The 22991-nt window shown below is 26.6% G+C and overlaps 4 protein-coding genes across 4 annotated transcripts; all 4 read left to right on the top strand.

Moving 5' to 3' along the window:
* Positions 1–2527: 2527 nt before the first annotated feature.
* Positions 2528–3390, top strand: VNE69_01202 (uncharacterized protein; the record flags this gene model as incomplete). The annotated part of the gene is made up of 3 exons (XM_065472336.1): positions 2528–2991; positions 3021–3030; positions 3124–3390. 3 exons carry the CDS (start codon positions 2528–2530, stop codon positions 3388–3390), a joined length of 741 nt encoding a protein of 246 aa, XP_065328408.1.
* Positions 3391–4384: 994 nt separating this feature from the next.
* VNE69_01201 (uncharacterized protein) lies at positions 4385–5203 on the top strand (the record flags this gene model as incomplete). Its single annotated transcript, XM_065472335.1, has 1 exon — positions 4385–5203. The coding sequence occupies one exon, from the start codon at positions 4385–4387 to the stop codon at positions 5201–5203; it is 819 nt and encodes a 272-aa protein (XP_065328407.1).
* Positions 5204–8714: 3511 nt separating this feature from the next.
* Positions 8715–9548, top strand: VNE69_01200 (uncharacterized protein; the record flags this gene model as incomplete). The annotated part of the gene is made up of 1 exon (XM_065472334.1): positions 8715–9548. One exon carries the CDS (start codon positions 8715–8717, stop codon positions 9546–9548), a length of 834 nt encoding a protein of 277 aa, XP_065328406.1.
* A 4067-nt stretch (positions 9549–13615) lies between these two features.
* Positions 13616–14467, top strand: VNE69_01199 (uncharacterized protein; the record flags this gene model as incomplete). The annotated part of the gene is made up of 1 exon (XM_065472333.1): positions 13616–14467. One exon carries the CDS (start codon positions 13616–13618, stop codon positions 14465–14467), a length of 852 nt encoding a protein of 283 aa, XP_065328405.1.
* Positions 14468–22991: the final 8524 nt, after the last annotated feature.

Raw genomic sequence — 22991 nt, 5'->3', positions numbered from 1 at the left:
ACGAAAATGGGCATAAAATAACTAGATCCCTTTTTTAATAAGAGAGTGGATAATGTATGTATACGATCGCTCTTCACAAAATACATTTTATTATAAAATTCTATTATTTTGTTATGATTTCCTTTAGAATAATTTTTAATATAAAAATATCAGTAATTAATTGCGTAAAATGTTAAACATATATCTTGATTCTTAGTTGAAAGCAATCAAATCTACCAAAAATATTGTAAAATTATAATTGTTGAATTCTAGAAATCTAAAATGAGCGCAATAAGTATATAAAGATCATTTAGTATTGTGTAAAGGGGTTGGTATAAGAAGCTTTAAAAGATTTTTTTGTTTGAAATAGATAAAAATACAAAATTTAACTATAGTGTAAATACGAAAGCATATGGAAAAAGACATACAACATTAATTTTACTGTTATAGCCATTATAACTTGTAAGAACATTATAATAGTCATAAGTCGGAATCTATTCTAGTAATTTGAATATCTAGAAACAGAAGGGCATATGAATAAAAATAAAATTTTATGGGTTGTAATGGCCATAATATTTTATATGTAGTGCAAAAAATCATTTGATTGGCGTAAAACCATTAAAATTCAAGGAAGTTTGCATTATTTAACTGTATTATTAATAATTATAATCAAAGTTCAACGATTATGATTTAAGGGTTGCTTCATAGTTTTATTAAATTAATTATTTTATAACTGAATGACTAAAAATGAGCATAAATTATAGGTTTCTAAATTATATAAATCATATTAAGTCAAAAATATCAACCAAAAAAAAATTAAAACATTTGAAATGTGATTCCATATAGCTGCCAAACTAGTGTTTATAACATAAGTGTGGATAATGCAAGTATTGTACATTTTAGATCCTTCTTTTATTTTTTTTAAACTAATAATAACCAAATAAAATTCAAAATCAATTGTTAATCATTTTTTAAAAAATCATTGCATTTTGACGTAATCCGAAGGAACTACTCTGGAAAAAAAATTTTATTAAATTAATTATTTTATTGTTAGTATTATTGGCTCGTTGGTCATCTTTCTGGAAACTGATCCCTGGCTTGGTAGCCCCTTTTTGGTCGAGGGGTTCAAGGGTATGAATCATTTTTCTGCTTCATGATTCGGCGAGCGGTGGTGGCTGAAAATAAATAAAATTAATTTTAGGAATAAACTGGTCTATATAGTCTATTCCAAAAAGGGAAATTGATAAAATAAAAAGGATTAATTTGTAGTATTTGTAATACCACACACTTAAATAAGCATTTACATACTACAATCATAAATGTTATTGCTCATTTTTCGAATATTTTGTTTGTGTAATGTGTTAAAAACAACAGAAATCACGCTTTCTTAAAAAACCAATACGATTTTTGGCTAAAGTTAGCTTTAGCTGACAAAAATGCATATTGGGTTTTTTTTCTTTTTTTTGCCCCTTTTTAAAAAAATGGAAGAAGGAAAATGTTAAGGAAGGAACAAAAACAAAAATTAGAACAATAAATTTAATAATGCATCAAAAACAGAATTAGATGCATTTCTTCGAAGCATATACCTAAACAAATAAAGTTTGGCACCATTTGCAGACCTATTTCGATTAGGTATAGAATTTTTGAGTGATCTCCAATTACCTTCTATGGCATTGGTATGAACCCCAGTATTAGGATCTCGAAAGTGTAATGAATGGTTGACCATGTTTGTTGTTTGAAATCATTACCCAAGGAACGGCAAGCCCTCCACATATCGCTGTATATAGTGCTTTCCGTGCTCACATATTTTAATAAAAGGTCTGTAAGTGTTTTTGTATCTCTTTTTTTAATATAAGTAATTATTATAGTTCGTTTTAAAGAACGCTCTATCATTCCAAAACACCAAAACCCTTTCACTAGTTTACCTCTATTATACTTATTTTTTCCTATTTTTGTTTCATCTATTTCTACTATAATATCTTCCCCGCCTATCTTTCCCAAAGATGATAAATATTTATCATAAATGTCTATTTCCTTTAATTTTTTAAAAATAAACGATATTGAAGGTTTTGAACAACATAAAATTTGGCTAATATACTTACGAGGATAGCCTAGAATCCACAAATTAAGTACCTGTAAAATTTTGATATGATCAAGTCTCAAGTTTTTAAAGAATGTACCTTTCCACATAGAAACTGTCTTCTTACAGTCCTTCCAAGTACATTTTAACATAGGGCCCTGTTTACTAAGCAACCTCATTCTACCATTACACACTTTGCATAACTGATTCTTTTTTTTGTCAAATAAAATATTATAGACTGTTTCCATTTCTGCTCTGGTCATATTGTCTCCTCCATTTTTTTAAAAAGGGGCAAAAAAAAGAAAAAAAACCCAATATGCATTTTTGTCAGCTAAAGCTAACTTTAGCCCGATTTTTTTTCCCGAAAATTAACTCTTCCCTCATTATAGTTTTGTTTTTTTCTATCAAATCACAAAGAAATAAATATCACGGAGCGAAAATGAATTTTTATTGTATTTTACCCCTTAAATGATTTTAATACTAAAATTTATCTTTTGTGCTCATTACAACACGGATGAACACATAACAAGAAGGGTTCATGGAAATAGAGATATAAGATACAAATTCATAATTTCTTCACATGATAAATCTGAATTTAGGCCATATGATGAATTGGAAAATAGTTTCGAAATATTAAATCAACTGACATGTATCGAAATGGAAGTAGAACCACAACAAGCAAATTCTACAGTAGAACATAAATCAAAATCTTCATCGAATCCAATTTTTCTTATTAAAAAAGATATCTTTTATTGTAAAAGGATAATAAAAGAATACAAAGATATACTGAAAATGAAATCAAAGATGATAAAGAAAGAAAATTTAAAAATTAAAAAATCTAAAACAATAGAGGAATTTTGTATAAATTGTACAGAAGAAGATACACACAAAAAAATTCAAAAAATATATGATTTAAAAAAGGAACATTGCCGGTAATTATGGGAAATATAGATGCTCTGAGGGAGCTTGAAGTAATAAAGAACATTTTCGAAGCATTTATGGATCTTTTTTGTTCTTTTCTATCGATTTATAATATGAACAAAAGGTGATCAACTCTAAATCAGTCAAACGGATATAAAATGTTACTCAATGATTACAATATTGAAATATTTTCGCTATTTAAGCATATACCAATAATAGAAACTCTAGAAAAAATGACAAATAAAATAGAATCATATAAATATAATGACAAAAACATTATATTGAACATAATGAAAACCTTAGATTCATTAAAAGCTACATTAGATCTTTTAGCAATAGAATCAGAAAAAGTTATAAAAAATTATGAAAAGTTAAATCAAATATATGATATTTTAAAAAATTCATTCTAAAATCAATTAAATAATCAAAACATTAATTTATTCAACTTTTGGAGTTGAGATACTTAACGCCCACTTTGAAAGTATTATATAAAATTTTTGGTTGCGAAAATGAAGAAATAAAAAAAAGGCAAAATTTACAGATCCCCACATATTAAAATACCAAATAAAAATGATATATCTACAAAAGTAATAATCAATTCATTTTATTGCAAAATAATCATGCAGCAAGGACCAATTCAATACGCTAAAAAGTTTTTTCTTGTAAATTTAAAATAGTTAGGGCCTAAAGTATGTGTTTTAATCATCGATATATGACTAATTTTTTTTTGATTTTTTATTTTAAAATGTTTTTTAAACCCAATCTGCTTCTAAAAGAATCAAGATAAAAATCTTATTTGAAGATTGGCGCTTAGAATATCTAAGGTATTTTTTTTAATTAGATTTTTTTCAAATTTATTTAAATTTTATATTTTTAATATAAAAGTGGTCTGTAATTTTTGTTCCGTTAATCCTTCTTTTTTTACAGAATTTTGATTAGAAATTTTTGAACGAAGACTCTCAGAAATAATCGCTTTTTACTCATAGGCTTAATGGCAAGACAACATAAAAAACAAAAAAACTGATCGCCACACAAACACGGTAAATTTTATTGAGATCCTTTATTTAATTATAATGTGTGAGTAATGAAAACATAAAAATTTCCCCTTTTGATTTTTCATAAAATTTCTATAATCAAAAATCACAAATAAATGATTAAATATTTTGTTAGAACAAATGCACGCTTACAAAAAAAATAATATGAGAATTTTAAATTAAGATTTGTATAATGTCGAACATTTTGTTTGCATCGTGTAATTTATACATATGTCATGCTTTCAAAAATAGATCGAAATATTTTGTTTTGAAATAATCATAACACCTATATCCTCCTTTTACATATCAAATTAAAAAATAATTACATGTTAAAAGCTTTATAATTTTTTTTTGTATCTCACCCTTTTAAATGATATTGACATTTTATTTAATTTATTGTGCCGATTACATTACAAATGAAAATATAATAAGAAATTTTTACGGAAATAAAGATGTGAGATACATATCAGTAGTATCTGATCAAGATGAATTGGGATTTAGACCATATGATGAATTGGAAAAAAGTACTAAAAAGATAAATCTCCGACCATGGTACGAAAAGGAAGCAGAACCAACACACGGAACATCCACAATGGAAAGTAACTTGATTTATTTTGCCGATCTGCTTATTGATATTGAAGAAGATATAATCGGATGTAAAAAGAAAATAGAAGAGTATAAAAATAATATGGAAACAGGAATAGAGCCAATAAAACAAACTGATTCAAATATTGAGAAATTTGTTGATTATTGTGAAAATCAATACGAATATAGTATACGAGATATATTGATACTTTTTTATACTGCAAGAAATAAACATTTGATCGAAATCACTAAATCTATAGAGAATTCATTGGAATCTGATGAAATTAAAAACGTATTTATAAAATTTATGAATCTTTGTTATTCATTTTTATCTATTTTTGATATAAAAAGAGCAACAGTATCCACTAATTCATCAAACGAGAAAGAAATAAATATCCATAAATACAAAATAGAAATTTTTTCTGCATTTAAGCATATACCAATAATAGAAACCTTGAAAAAAATGGAAAATAAATTAGAAGGTTATGTATACACGGACGTCGACACTCACTATACAGTAAATGCACTTTTTAAATCATTAAAAAATATATTAACCATATTATCAATAAAATCAGAAGAAGTTATAAAAAATACTAAAAGTTAAATCGGATGCACAACAATTCATAATAAAATTCAATTTTTTTTAATTAAATTTTAATTATTGATAAAAATACGCTCATTTAAAATTTTTCGGTCCCTGTGTATCTAGTAATGTAATTAATAAAAAGCTCATGTTCCTGACAGATCGAATATTATAAAAACAAACTTATGCTAAAAATCTAAAGAATTACAGATAACTTTTTATACATCGTTTAACACTTAAGCATCATCTTCTTTCTACTAAACTAAATATTATATGTAAAATTATTTTAATGATTTCACGAGGCATAAATTTTTTGACTATTTTTACACTAACATTTCTAAACGTCATTTATAAGTCCAAATTGCAAAGTTTAGATAAATCATATCGCCTTAAAACATTTTATAAAGAATATGAAGTAATTTCTAATTAAAACTTCGTATTATGATGAATACTCTATCCCATTATCCTATCAATATTGAATGTTTTAACAATGCAATATGCTAAATCATTTTGTTTTATTGTGAGATTAAGTTTGTAATGTTGTACGCAAGGAAACTTTATTAAAGACTACATAAAATTTATAAATCTCCAATGCAGAGTTTATAAATTTAATACTAACAGAAGGACTTTAAATTTAAAAAAAAAATAATAGTTTGATTGACATTTATGTCAAAAGTCCATTTTATTTATAGGATTATCTAAAAAAATAATAAGCGCAACATTTAACTATTAGAAGTTGTCATAAACGTATAGTAAAGTTTTTCAAACACAAAAACAATATATGCAAACTTAATTTTAGGCGGATCTATACGTTCAAATCAATAATTTTTTAAAACCACATAATTGAAAAACTAGAAGATACGTATGAATTGCCTGAAGCTCTTTTTTAATAAAAGCAATTTCTAGAGTATCAAATCTTTTGCGAGTTTTTGTGGTATTTGTCATTATACTCATTTACACAATACATGATTAGTGATTCTATCTTTATTAATAGTTTTGTAAATTTCAATAGTATTTATAATATATTTACTTAATTTTTTAGATTCTAATCCATAAGAAACATAAAAAATATGCAAACTGTTCATAAAAAGATTTCATCTATAATAAAACTGAAAGTTACATACAATTTTAACAGCTATTTATTGGAAAATAATTTTTTTAGGGTAATGAATCACCAAGGCTGTTTTTATCTACCTTCCAGCTAAAAACTTCATTCTCCAGTTCATGTAAATATATCATCTAAATCGCAACAGTATAAGCCGCCAAGGACACTTGACGTAAATTAGTATCTTTGTAAATGTATATTAATTCTACTTAAATTTTTTTACTTATTGATATAATGTCTATGCTTAGTTCAAAAAATCATCCAGAGCTCATATAAACCATTGGTTTTGAATGTACATAATCCCTGAAGATATACCGAATTTTAAATTTGTGATAATTTTTATATTTATTCAAATTCAATAAATACTGTTGTGTAACCTGTACATAAAAAATGATTACTGAAGATATCATTGAAATTTTATCTCAACTAGGATCTATTTTTTTATTTAAATAGATGTTTTGTTCTCGGAACTAATAATTAATGTTTTTGGTAGGATTGGTTCTTTTAGATCAATCAAATAGGAACTATCACTAAAAAATCAAAAACGCTTATTAAATTTTTAAAATTAATATAGAAAAAAAGTTATTTGTTTTTGTCTAAAATAGTTAAAGAATACCTATTGCTTAAAAAATTATGGAAGATTGTTTATTTTTTCTATGAATAATAATCCGCGTAAGAAATTTTCAGGCGTGTAAATCATTTTTATAATTATTGTGAATGGTTATTTTGCCATATTTTATACATACTTTGGATGTTCTCTATTTTTTCTATTGAGATAATTGGTTGTATTTAAAACTTTGATTTTGAGAGATTAAAAAATTTCAGTATTTATAATTTTATGTAGCTCTAATATCTCAGATTTAACATTGAAGCAATTCCAATAGTTTGTACATATTTTTTAATTATATTGTAATGAAAATCTGAACACTTGCAAAATAAGAAGAAAATAAGTAAAAAAATCTTTAGACATTAATACTACAATTTTTTGGCTACCATCATGACTAAAACAACAATATTTTTTTATAATTTATAATTTAATTTATTTACTCTGGCTATTGTTTAAAAGTGTTGAAGATATATATAAATAAATTTATCCCTTAACTTACAATTATCATTAACATGGTGGAGAATTAAATTTTTGAACCTAAACAAAAAACAAAAAGAAGAGGTTGTAAGTTCCGTCGAGGCATGAGACGTAAAAAAATTGCTGTATAGGTTAGAATGGGGATGGTTGGTTGTCTAACAGAAGAGAAGATGATGGATTGCACTAGTCGAGGGCCCGGATAGGTGAAGATGTGGAGGTCCATTGAAGAGCTATTAAGAAACAGTATTGACTGTAATAAGATCTAGCATAAGAGATGTGCAGATGTATGAAGTGGTACATTTCACCATTAACATTTAAACCATCGTAGCAAGATAGCTGAATTTCTAGTGTTCAAAAATCCAGAGAGATTTTAAAAGAGAAATAATTAAAAAAAACTGTGTTGTCGTTGAAAAGTGAGATAGGCAAAAATAATCCGGTTCCATTGTTGGGAAGACATGTGTAAAGAAAGTCCACATTCTCATAGATTTTGAGTATTTTAACAGGGAAAGAAGTGCCGTAAAGACCAATACAAGAAGGGATAGTAAGACGCGAAAGAGTAAAACGCAGCCCATGGCCAATTAACTTAAAAAAATTTACTTTTATTTTGAAAGCCAAGTAGTGGCGTAGGAAGTTGCAAAGATAATTACATCACTCAATTCTAAATTTAACGCGGGGATGTTGAAGATATATATCAATAAATTTGACCCTTAATTTATAGTCTTTAATAAAAAGAAATGCTATTTAATTAAACACCAGCTTAATCCACAAAAAATCTCCCTATAAAGTTCTATTGTCATTGTCCTATTAACCATAAACGGCATAAAAAACAAAACAAATAACTAATTTAAACATTCACAATATAATAAAGAATTTTTTATGATTTTAATGTAAAGTTAAAATTGCAAAATTGCAAAAAAAATTTACTTCTTTTCGTTTTGACCCCCTTTTGATGTTTTTTAAAAAATTTTACCAATTAAAAATCTAATAAATGATTTAATCGAGATCTAATCATCAATGAATTTACTTACAAAAAAAAAAACTAAGTCATGGCAATATTAATATATTAAATAGTTTTCGAGAATCTTGTTTGTATCATGTCAATTTACACACATAATACACTCAAAAAAACACAATAAATTATTTTAAAAGTGTTACAAAAAAAAAAACTTTGGTTATTTTCACGATGAATATTGAGGAATAACATATTAAATATTCAAAATAAACATTGCTATATTTGACCTGTGTTACACTTTCCACAAAAAGAATACTATAAAACAGTTATTTACTCTATTTTACACATCAAATAAAAAGGGGCTTTAAAAGTTTTTTGCAGCACCCCTTAAATGATATTAACACTGAATTTTATTAATTGTGCTCATTTTAATACAGATGAAAGTATAATTAGAAGTTATTATGGGAATGAAGATATTAAATACATATCGATTATATCCAATAAAGAAAAAAAGTATAAACCATATTTTGAATTGGAAAAGGATGTTGAAGATATAAACCAACCGTTATGGTATGAAATAGTGAAGGAAGTGCCACAAGAAATTTCTACATGTGAATATATTTCAGTATCGCTCCCATATTTGAGTATAGATATTGAAAAATATATATTAGAATGTAGAAAAAAAATAGAAGAGTACGAAAATAAGATGAAAACGTGGTCATCGCAGTTAAATGAAACAGATATAAACATTGAAAAGCCAGATGAATATGTTTTAAATCGATACAAAAATAATACTGAAGAAACAATAAAAATTATATATGATTTAAGAAATGAACAATTGCCTCAAATTACAGTTGAAATAGGGGCTTTAAATGGACCTATTGAAATCAAGAACTTGCTTTTAGAATTTATAAATCTTATATATTCTTTTTTATTAATTTATAATATGGAAAAGGAAATATTAATACCACATTCATCAAATGAATATAGAATAAAAATTTGCAATTACAATATTGAAATATTTTCCCTATTCAAGCATATCCCATTAATAGAAACTTTAGAAATAATGAAAAAGAAATTAGAATTATATGAATACACAAATATAAACATCTGGTGGGAAATTATAAAAATTTTTGATTCATTAAAGGCTAAGTTAGATATATTATTAATAAAATCAGACGAAGTTGTACGTCTTTTGAAACTTAGATCGGATTTTTTACAATAATTAAATAAAGTTTTATTTATAACATAGAATTAATGTATACAGCCTTTTCAATTGTTTTTAAAAAAATTAATAAGTGAAATTTATATATAGCGCCTCAAATAGCAAAGGGTTATCTTTTCAAGCCAATCATTGTTACAATGATATAGGTTTGCACATTGATCGCCAATAATATTTTACTCATTAAAATTATCGTGTATAAAACAAAATTCCGAATAAAGATTGCGGTTTTAGATACACATAATATTTTTTACTTAAACGTACAATGACGACTTTTTTGAAAATTAGTATGGGGATTGTTAAAACATAAAAATGTCATTCATAACTTTTCATGAAGGCAAGTAAAGATGGTACTTCGAAAAACACTACTCGTAGAAGAGAATTATATCACGTTTTAGAAATACATCACATAATACAACAAAATAATATGCTCTCTCTATTTGTGTTAAAGGGACAGTTTTATACTTGTGATGTAATATTAATAAAGGCAACTTTTTTTAATCGAGAACAAATCTATGATCTGCCAGCGTTCGAATTTCAAATTTATCAATAAAGAGAATTTTAGAAAAAAATATACAAAAGGGTTAAAAGAAGACAAAAATCATGATAGATGTAATTAAGTAATATATCGAATTTGTACAATATATCAATGATAACGATGATATAATAATAAGAAAAATATAGTTTATTTATTTGTCTGTGTTAATTTTTTATTTTAGTCATCAAAATAAAATATCAAAAGGATAAACAACCGCTCATTATTTGCAAACAAAAATAAAATTGTCGGGTCTCTTTCTCGGCTTAAATTTGTCGGGATACATTAAAAGATTTCCCCAAGGGATAAATAGATTTTAGGCTTAATCTGATGAATATTTCGAGCTCTTTTCATTATTTAATGTGGTACTTGTCATATTATCATCTAAATTAATACATATAAGAATGTCTAGACTGCATGCTCTTACATAAATTTTGTTTGTAAATATACGATGTTTCATAAGTCTTTCGATTTCTTTTATTATAGAAATATTCATTATAAAAAAATCCATCAAATATAAATCACAATGTAAAGTTTATCTTAAAAGCAAAAATCTAGCATATATCGACTAAAAACTTAACTATTTTTTTTCAAATCGATTAATCATCTATAAATTAAATCGCGAGCCTGACAGTGTCCACTGTATTCAATTCTTTGTTTTTTAAAAACAAAATTAATCTTAAATTGTCACCCTCTTGAAAGATTATCTTCTAGCAGCAGCTAATGTTATTTTATATCTCTTTTGAATCTATATAAATCGACAGAAAGATTTTTCGATGATATATTTTTATTGTGGGTTACAAATCATCCTTAAATTCAACAAATGAGGAATATTGTGTTATTATTGCCTAAATAAACGCGTTGCGGAACTCTAAAATATCAAAATTTGAATTCTTTAGTGTGTATTGGTTCCCAAAAATTCTTATTTAGTAAAATTTTTTCAAAATTATTTTATTTTATTTGTTTAGTAAGGCATATGATACACGCCGCCAATCTTGTCATTTTGTATGTGTAAATTTCGATTTTTTTATAAATTTATTATTTTTATGATTTTGTTTTTTTAATTGAAATGCTTATTCCTTTTGAATTTTATTTTGAGAACCTTTCTAATCCTCATTTTTGCAGTAAGCAAGTGTTATTCTAGAATTCTACAAATTAAAATCGTTAAAATTTTAAATACTTAATGTTTTAGATAGTTTAATTATTATAGCTGCTTTTTGCTCGATTTCTTGCCCATTTGATAGCGATAGCCGTGGTGTCAAATAAAAAATTTGTTTGAATTCTTTTAGCCCCAGTAAGTCGTTGCGTGACAAATATGCTTTATCAAAAAAAGATATATCATTAAAATTTAATGGATTTAAACATAATTTACAAAGACATTTCTTCTCTTTATCAAAACAAGGCCCCTAAAACTAATTTTGATTCGCTGCCTGTTCTTTTTCTATATTCTTGTTGAAAATTTTCGTAGCGACATATCTTATTTTATTCTAAACATTTTATCCCCTTACTGTCTTGTGTACAATTCCCTTTTGTATTTTATCTTATTTTCGCCTCAATTCAGTTCGTAGATACAGACACCAGGGCTCTTGCAATTCTTGTGGTATCATTATCTAAAAGGATAAGCCAAATAAAGAAAAATTACCAGGCTTTTTGGGTTATAAGATCCACCCATAGAAAAGACTATATTTTTATCTAAGGGTGGATCTTTTCATATGATATAAAATATTTAAAATTTTTTAAAACTTTACCCCCGTAAAAAAAATCTTACGCGCTAAAACAAAAATTGCGTGAAAACAATGGCAACATTAGTATGACTGCTTTTGAGTTGCAGATTACTAGGAAAATTAAAGGGTCATTATATCAAAGGGTTTCTTTTCATATAGAATTTTTTACCATTTGGCTATGGGGTGGAATGTATCTATGGGTGGATCCCTTCTACTAGTATGAAAATTGCTATTTAAAAGTCGTAAAATTCGACTTTGGGGTGTATTATACAACCCGAAACCCCCGGACAATAATATTGGCTTTTTACTTTCATTAAGCCATTTTTCAATGATATCTTGCCCCCCGTGCTTCTCCCACACACACACACCTCCCTCCCTTTTCGTATTCCACACTTAAACCATTATCAGTCGATATCCATTGGGTGCATCAACTTTATTTAACATTTTCATATTAGGAGAAATTTTTAACTAATAATCTATCTAAGATTTAGTTCTTAACCATTTAAGAAATTAATGTGATTAAAGTAAATGTATAATATTTTTAGCACGATGTCAAAGGTTAAAGAAAAAAAATTTAAGATCTTCAAATTAAATTATAGAGTTTTTTTTTAAATACGTTTATAGAAGGTTAAAATATATCATCACATTTGGCTCTGCCATTCAAAATTTAGATCCTGCAAAAATTAGAACAAGAAAGGCATAATGTCTAATGACCAGTTTTTTAAAAAAAAAAATTTAAACGAGAAATATGTATATTTGTTTAGACAAAATTTGATTAAACTCAAATGTCTTTAAAAAATCGATTAGGTTTTTCAAAATTCATAATTTTAATTTGTTTTAGAGAGTGATATATACGTTTTATTTATTTAAAAATACCAAAGATTTCTTTAAACATTTATTAAGCATTTAGGCGTACTCGATTTTTTAGACGCCTATGCTTTTTAACCGGATTCCTCTTCTTATTATTATATCATTCATGTTTCACAGTTAACATCAAACTTTCAGACAACCTTTTAATAAAAATAATACGTCAAATGAAAGTACAACATAAAAAATAATTTAGGCTTAGATTCGTGTCTTTAAATTTTCTTAAGACCGCCTACTTCTTCAAAATCAACACCCTTGGGCTAGCATCTACTTACACTCTCGATTCCGCTCTAACTTCAAGGGTATCCATCGCTGGTCTTTTAAAGTTATTTTGAGGATCCTTGTATGTATATATGCTTAAGTTTATGGCTTAGAAGTACAATTATAAATAAGCGTTAAAATTAATGTTATAGTTATGATTAGAAAATTTTTAATTCAGTTTTGTATACTAATATATTTTTATGTGTGTTTAATACTAAATTAAATATTGTGCTTTTATTGGACCTCATTTTTTGGAATATATTTTGCGACTAGAAAACACAAAAAGCCATGTAAAAAAGCAAATATTCTATCCCATTTTCGTAAGTTATTATAATAGTTATAAAATAAAGTGAAACTTAGAAAGTCCCCTTTAAAGTTTTTTTTTTTAAGAAGAACATTACCGATTAAAATTGATAATAATATATGAATTTTGTAAATCAGTACATACGTTCTTACTTACAAAAGAATCGAATATAGTCAAAAATAGCAATACAAATGATTCATAACTGCAGATCATAATTACATTGCATTCCTTCTCACAAAAATATTTCTTAATAACAAATACAAAATTAAATTTATCAAAAATAAAAATCATAAATCTACTAGCATGATTTTTTTTACACATTAAATTAAACAAACAAAAATAACTAGGGCAAAAAAGTTCTTTTTACTTAACCCTTTAAATGATTAATATACTAAAATTTATTTCATGCGCTCATTTCACTACAAATGAATGCATAATAAGAAGAGCATATGGAAATAGAGATATAAAATACATATCTGTAATTTCTTTTCATGAAAACTTTCAATATAGACCATATGATGAATTGGAAGAAAGCATTCGAGAATTAAAACAACATAACTGTGATGATATAAACATGGAACAGTCCAAAGAAAACTTTACATCAGAAAATAATTCACAAACTTTATCAAGTTTAATAAATGTAATCGAAAAATATATATCTGATTGTAAACATAAAATGAAAAAGTTTGAGAATGAGATGAAACGTAAACGAAATCTAAAAAAAGATAAAACTTTAAAAAAATCTAATATTGTGAAAACAAATGAAAAATATAAATGTCTTTGTATAAAAAATATAGAAAAAACAATGGATAACATATATGATTTGAAGATGAAACAATTGCCCATTATTGAACAAAAAATAAAGTCTGTGAATGTCCCTATAGAAATTGAAAACATAATTTTCAAATTTTTAAATCTTTTTGACAATTTTATCTCAATTTACAAAATGAAAAGAAGATTTTTAACCGTTACTTCATCAAACAATTATAGAATAAAAATCATTAATTACAATGTAGAATTATTTTCTATATTTAACAATATACCAATAATAAAAACTTTGGAAAAAATGAAAACTGAATTGAGGCTGTATGCCTACGAAAAATTTTGCTTTAGGTATGTAGTAAATGAAATTTTAATTTTATTAGAAACTAAATTACGTAAATTAAAAACAAGATCAGAACACGCAATAGAAAATTATGAAAAGTTAAAGCAGCTGTACTTGTATAAATAAATTGTTTTATCGATACTACATTTAGAACTTTCCTAAGAAGTAATATTAATTTTAAATTGAGGAATGCATGTCTATGATATTAGTGCGATTTGATATGTTCTCTATAATTGTTTGAGTTCGAGTTTGAAAAACATGATTACGCGTTGAAATAAAAACTGTCATGAAATATTAACCCTATCAATTATATAGTATTTCAAGGAAAACTAAAAACTTTTAAAAATATGTAGGTTATAGAGGTGTTTAAAAATATTATGAAAAAGTTATTAACTTTTAAACAATCATTCTTTTACCCTCTAATGACCTTAGTAAATTATTACATCTAAAAAAAAGCAAAAATGGTTTTATTATAATAAGTATTAAAATTTTTTGTTTCTACGAGCGTTGATCACGTTATTTTAGCATCCCATCTTTCTCTAACATATATTGAATTCTTTAATTTGCTTTACCAAGCAACTTATCTTCTGTAATACAGATTCTAACGGCGATATATTTTACAAGAAAATTATGGCTTTTTGTTTTAGTCGCAACGTTTATACATAAATTATATAAAAAACATTAGTAATTTAATCAGGGTATGTCTAATGTAGTTTTTATATCTAGTACAACAAGGATAAGTTCCGCGTTGGCGTCTCCTGCTTTAACGTAGCTTCTAGGCTCCTTAGTTCTCAAATCTATTTCGTATCCTCTAGTTCGGTATTTTAGAGAAATGTTTTCTGGCGTCTTCTTCAACGTGATCATCTGGATGTACGCTGCTACCTTTTTAGGGATTTAAAGTTTTGAGGAACTTAGTTCAATATACCTCCCAATTGATTATGTAAGTAATTATTTTCGTTTTTTAAAACGACATTTGTATCCAGTACGTTAGCAAGGACACCATACTTTCTCGACTTAACATTTTGATTGGGGGGGATTCGTAAAAAAACGTAAAATTTATATTTAATTTATATTTTATGTCTTTATTTATCATAATGGGGGATAAAAATTATACAAATATATCACATCCCCCCTCAAGACGGTTAGTCTCATCTAATTTTCACATCTACCCCAAGCATACCCTTCAGATCATAATGTCTCTTCTTCACAAGCCTACCATTACTAAGTTTTACAATATAAGAATCTTTTCCACACTTTTCAACAATTTTTCCTGTATCCAAAAATCTTCCTTTTTCATACTTATTAACACCTGCCAAATTTTCTCATTTAGCTATTCTTACCAATTGACCTTTACTACATTTTTCGATCTTTCCTTTTCCAAACCTATTACAATATTTCCCTATAGGGCTATTTTCAAGCATTACGTCTCCAGTTTTATCTTCAGTCGCTTCTATTGGTGTACATTTTATTCCTGTATGATAGTTCTGATTATATATCGATACTTTTATACTTTTTACCTTCAAAAGTTTCCGCATCCGACTTTATAATATTTTCTCTCTGAGTATCTAAAACACGCTCTACTCTTCCGTTACTTCTATGCGCTTCTATACTTACTTGTCGGTGTATTATATCGAGATCTCTACAAAATTTTCTAAATTCCAAGTTAATAAAGTCTTTCCCGTTATCTGTAATAATTTCTTCTGGTTTCTTCCCTTGCTCACATAATCTTTTCAAAAATCCAACAACATTATTACTTGACTTGTTATTTATAACTACTCCCCATACTCTACGTGTAAAATAATCGATAGCAACTAAAACATATTTCTTTTCATTTCTAAAGTCTATCAAATCTAATGCAACCTTCTCTAAATATCTCGACGTATCTACAAATTCACAACCACCCATATTTTTCCTGTTATATATCTGACATTTCTGACACTGTTTTATAACCTCGTTCATTTCTTTCTTTACTCCTGGCCAATAGTATTCTTCTCTCATTGCATAATAAACACTTGTCATGCATCTGTGGCCTACTTTTTCATGATATTCTTGGATTAATTGTCTCCTTATATTCTCAGGTGGTATTTCAACTTTACGTCCTGAGTCAAATTGCCAATATTGCTTTCCATTCTCGGAAGAAACATGTGCTTTCCATTTACCTTCTGTTTGCTTGATTGTTCGCTCTTTATTTTTCATTTCTTTAATATCCTCTTCCATATTTATTCGACTCAACGCATCTGCTACCACCATCTCATCAGGTTTTTTATATTCAACGATAAAATCATATTCCTGTATCTTCTCGATTAAACGATTTATTCTGTTATTATTGAAAAACGGTTTATTTCTTATCTCCACCAGTGCTTTGTGATCCGTTTCTATCTTGAATTTCCTACCTCTTAACTCGTATTTAAATTTATCAATGCCCCAATATATCGCAAGCATTTCCTTTTCTGATATTCCATATCTTATTTCGGTAGGTGTTAGCTTTTTAAATGCCCATTGTATAGCAACACATTCCCCATTCTCATTCTTCTGAAGTAACACCGCACCCAATCTCAAATTGCTAGCGTCTGTTCTTAGTATGAACTCCTTATTATAGTCCGGTAATCTTAGTCTTCCCATATTTCTTAACACATTTTTCATTTTAGTAAATTCCTCTTTCATCTCTTCCGTAAATTTCCACGAATTGCCATTTTTCTTCAAACTATCTGTCATTTTCAACGTCAGCCCGGCATAATCTTTTATAAATGGTCTGAACCATCCAGTCAATCCTAGAAACCTCCTCAATTCCGTCAAAGTTTTTGGATCCGGATACTCCAAGGCGACATTTTTCTTTATTTCGTCGGCCGTCATGTCTATTCCATTCAGCGTCACACCTAATAATTTTACTTCCGCTTGTCTAAACTGTATTTTCCCAATATTTAATTTCATTTTATTTCTCTTAATTCTTTCTAAAACCTCTATTACTAATTCATCGTGTTTACGTTTATTGTTGGCATGTATTACTATATCGTCCATGTATACCTCAACACCATTTCCTCGCAAATCTTCAAAAATCATATTCATCGTTCTCTGTAGTATCTGTGGGGAATTTTTGTATCCCATCACCATACTATTCCATTCGTAAACTTTTTTATTAAATTCAAACGCCGTCTTATGTTTATCTTTTTCTTCGATTTCAAAATGGTAAAATGCTTCTTTGCAATCAACAACGGTAAATATTATCGACCCTTGCGTAGCTCTTATTATTTCTCTCATATTCGTTAGCTCATACGGGTCTTTCTCGACTAAATCATTCAATCCTATAAAATTACTAACTATTCTTACTTCACCACTTGGTTTAAGTATCGCTCTTATTGGGTTTCGCCATTCCGAAGACGATCTTCTTATAATTTTTCTATTTTCTAAATCATTAATATATTCCTCAGTCTGTTTGATCAAAGCCTGTGGGATCGTCTGTCCCTTTCTGACTATCTTCTTACCCTCTGGAGTATCTATCTTACACTTTTCTAATGTACAATAACTTATAACCTCATCTCCTTGTTTAAAAACTTCTTCATATTCCGCTTTGAGATCTTCCAACGTAAATTCCCTCTTCAGTAATCTTCTTTTCGTCTCTTTATTGCTCGCATATATTCTTTCTTTATGTCTTCTATCACTATTATTACATTCCTTTAACTTAACTCGTTTTGTCTTTCCACTTGGTTTATATTCTTTATTATCATTACTGCTACTACAACTTTGGTTTTCGTCTAAATTTAAGTACTTATTAAACTTTTTATTATTTTCCTGATTATTGTTCCTTCCTACATAGCAGTTCCTAGCCATATGGCCAAATTTACCACAATTAAAACAATTCCTATTATTTCTTATTTCTTGTACTGTACTCCTTAAAACTAAATCTTTCTCTTGAATTTCTTTTCTCACAGTTTCTCTAACATTCTCAGCTATGCCCTCCATAAGTTCGCTCCTATTTTTTCTTCTTATTTTTTAGTTCTTTCTTCTCTACATATTTCCTCCTCTAATTTCTCAATTATTTTATAATATTCGTCCTCTTTACTAATTCTTTCTACCATAAAATTTTTTATTTCTTCACTTCCTTCCATAAATATTCTCTGCTTCCACAAACTGATTTCTAATTCCTCCATCTCCAACCTATACATTATTCTTCTGACTTCCTTTAATAACTTTTTGGCCTTTAGACCACAGTCCACACTTGTAAACTGACGATTCGGTATCGCCCCCATGTCTTTATTTATAATAATGGGGGATAGAAATTATACAAATATATCACATTTTATATGATCAAAAATAAAAAAACTACGAATTGATGCACTTTGACCCATAATGAATATCAAACCTTAATGCTGAATTTTTCACTAAATACCGTCTATTAAACAAAATAAAATTAAATGCCAAAACTTTAGACAAAAAATTTATAATACTAAAAAAATCTATAAGAACGTATCTTCAAAAATAATAGTATTAAAGGTATTAGCCAAATTTATGTCTATTGTAGGAGTTCTATTTTTTTTATGTTTGTGTATCTGGTCCACATTTAATCCAAAAAGTTTTTCTGCTTCCCTTTTGTCTTAACTAAAATGCACTTATGTGTACACCATATACAAAATGGTTAATATAATATCTAGATGTGATTGTAGGGACATTCCGTTGTCCGCCTTCTGCTTATTACAATATTGTCTGCGATTATATTGTAAATTTTGTTAACATGGTTGTTACTTAAAATTATTGTTGTTGCGTGTACATAACGCAATATAAAACTCTTATATATAATCTTTGATCTTTTTGTGTTAATTAACATAGTTTATATTAATTGTTTTTAACTTCCACGATGGCCATTTTACTCTTAATATGTCAAAGATAGAACGTTATAAAAATAATGGTTTTTTTTAAAGAAATATTTAAAATCTTGATATGAATGAATATTAAATGCAATACTGCTAAAATAAGTCATATTTTTTTTTGTTTTGATTTGCTGGTTCCAGCTGGCTAAAAAATCGATAACTTATGTATTTTTTACTAGAACCTTAAGAACTGATATCTAGTTTTCTTCTATTTCATCTAGAAACTAATTAAAATATAGCATAATCCCATGTAATAAATATCTTTTTGTCTTGTAATAATTTATACGACTATTTTTGTGGTCACAGCAAAAAAAAATGAAAAGGAAAGTGACGACGTATATGATTTTAAAAATAATAATTACTTTCTATTTTTTTCACATGAAAGCTTTCAGTTTTAATACAAAAAGACAGAAAAACAAAATGGTTTTCAAACAATTACCATAAAATGTTGTAAAAAACGGGAACACCCTCACAGATCTCTGCGTTTAAATATAATTCACAATTGGACAAAATTAAATGAATGTAAATAAAAGTATTTATCTACATATGAAAACATTATAAACACCTTAAATTGATAATGGGACCGAAATTCAATGCACAAAGTTAAACGACGATAACAGACAGACATAATGTAATAGACGACGATCATATAAAAATATTTACTAGACAGATAAAAAATATAAGGAAAATGATTTGCATATTTTAACTTACATACAACTTCATAAAATATAGAAAGTAGAATATCCAAATGATTGTACAGAAATTAAAGACAAAATTATAAAATTTATAAACTATGAATTTTTCTTCTATTAAGGTTATGATTTACAATGAAACTTATCAGCACATGACAAATCAAACACAAACAAAATTAATATATATATAACTACAAATTTAGAACAATTTTGCCTTTAAACTATATTTATCAATAATAAAAGTGGAAAAAATGATAAAGAGCTTATTTTATATGACTAAAAAAATAAGTTTATTCAAATTAAAGTACAAATGATATTGAATATAATAAAAAGGAAATTATAAAATTTTTCATCAAGATTCAAATAAGACATAAAAATTATAAATAGTTCGTTTAGATATACAATAAATAATGATATAGTTTCTTATCTAAAAAAAAGAATAATGTGAAGATTATAAAATTTAATACGTTATCGACTTCGTTGTTTTAAGTGTAATTATACACCAACGCGACGTTGTATAGTTAATGGGATAGACCGCATAAGTATAAAAGAAAATTTTCAAAAATTCCTCAAAAAAAAGAAAAATGTTGCGAACATACAGCAACAGGAAGAACCCCCATAAAACTATAAACCAAAATTAAAAAAAAACTATACAAAGAAAATCGTTATATATAATAATTGTATCAACTTTTTTATATATTTTAAGACATTAAAAGATGTATAAAATTTCTTTTAAAACATTAATTTCCTTTGACTTTGCGAAAAAAAATAAAATTAGAAAAGAATATTTATGATAAAAATAAAGCATATCGAAACCAAAGGCGAATCTTAAAATTATACAAAGAGTTAAGAACTGTTAAAAATATACTGGTATCGATATTAAAAACAAACTTGTTTTTTTGTGATTTACAAGAAAAGTATTATATTGGTATAATATAAAAAATAATATACAGGTATCACAAATCTAATCACAATGATATAGTAAACTCAAATTAAAATAGTCTTTCAGATGGCGATATAATAAATAGTCTAATATGATAAGAAAAAACAAAAAAAAATATATGTTGCTTCTGAAGGATTGATCTTTCGAGAAAGGTAATTACTACCGCGTATAACTAATATTAAAGGGAAAATTTTAACGAGATATATTTAATATAAAATCTATTCCATTATTTATGCCGTTCTCAATGAGTTATTCATGCTTATATATATATATATATGTGAAAAAGCAATACATTATGATAATTGTCTTAATAATGATGTTAATATAATATTTCGCCAGCCTTTTAAAATCCCCGAACATTAGCAACGTTATAATTAATCTTAAACATTATCATTTTGCTCTTATCTTGGATTTTTTGTTTACTTATTTTGATAGGTAAAAAATACGCCTTTAATTCCTGAGGCTTAAATTATAATTATAAATATAAAATATAGGAACAAATTTGAAAAGCTTTTATAATTTTCAATGTCGAGATCATAATGCTTAAAAAAATAATTTTTGGAACAGCTCATTTTAACGACATAAAATCGAATGAAGAACTCAATGTACCATTCGCATATCATAAAGAGAGGATTTCACTTTTTCATTGCAAAAAATTTTGGAGTATCGGCGCTACTTAAAAATTCGCACCCCCTAAAAAAAATTACATTGACCAATTAATTTATATAAAAAAAAATATTTTTAACCCTTAAAATTATATTTAAAACAATATTTTTATGAAAATATGAATTTACAAAAGTTTAAATATTTAAAAAAACAGTTATAACATATTATTTAGTTCAAAAATTTAATTACTTTAACATAGAAAAAATATCAATTATTTTTACGAAGGCTAATTTGATTGTAAATGGTTTTGAATATTCTATATTTTTTTTGCTATTTGAACTCATCTAACCAACATTTAATTCTTATTTTATTAATTCCTCCACTCTTTCTATAATCATGCTTAAGATGCGACCACATATTTTCTACATAATTTGTATTTTGTCCTTCTTCATTACAAAATCCCATAGAGTGATTTACCACACTATGGTGAGAACCAAATTTACCTATAGCACGTGGATAGGATGGATAACCATCAGTTACTATATCCGCGCCTACTTTTACATATTTTTTTAATATTAGTAAAATCGTTTCCCATTTTCTATCGGGTATTAGTTCCACAAAAAACTCTCTACAATTTCCTTTCAATACACCTCCTATTATCCACTGAATTCCAAGTTCAGAATCCAATCGACTAGACGGATTCGATTTTATAATTCCATTACAAATAGCTGTTTCGTCTATTTTTATCCTCTGACCAACTCCACCTATCGTTGTAACAACAGTAGAAGACTTGGAAATTGTTTCCATTATTATTTCTTTTACAGAAATATATGTTGGTTCAGAAGTTTCACACATGTTGATAGCCTGAAAATTAGTATATGACAAACACCAACAATAAATGCAACGAAGAATTTTTTTTAAATTCAATATCTAAAGATTTAAATTTAGAACCTTTATTTTATGAACATCTTCGTTTACAAATTTTTTTGCTACATTTGTACCCCTTTCCTTAAGAAAACAAAGATATGTTTTGAATAAACATAATTCCTTTGCACTGATCATTAGTACGGGGAATACAAGGATAGAACAAGTTGTTCTTCAATCCGTAGTCGATTGCCCTGTCATTATCAGTGAAAATAGGATTGATGGATTGAATTGAAGCATTTCGTCCATCATCCTGTTCATTATAAGGGATAGATAAAATAAAAAAATTTCACGTTCAAAATACCTTTACAAAAAATTCGCACCCCCGGAAAAAAATCCTTTAAAATTTGATTTTATCTCATTTTATACCAAATATTTTTTTTTCAGTGAACGTATTTTTTTAGGGGGTGCAAATTTTTAAGTAGCGCCGGAGTATCTATATTCAATTTAACCTGAGCTTAAAATGTGTTTGGAAATCGTGATTTAAAAATTAATTATGATAGCGAAAGGGAAAAAACGATCTACAGACAAAAACTATAAGTAAGAAATAATACTAGAAAATAAGAGCTGGATTAACAGTATGTTGTTGAAATTTTTTTTCTAAGGAATCAGATCTTTAT

Source organism: Vairimorpha necatrix, chromosome 1 (assembly GCF_036630325.1).
Source record: "Vairimorpha necatrix chromosome 1, complete sequence".
Taxonomy (NCBI): domain Eukaryota; kingdom Fungi; phylum Microsporidia; family Nosematidae; genus Vairimorpha; species Vairimorpha necatrix.
The sequence above is the reverse complement of the archived record's forward strand: the minus strand, read 5'-3'. Positions and strand labels throughout refer to the sequence as shown.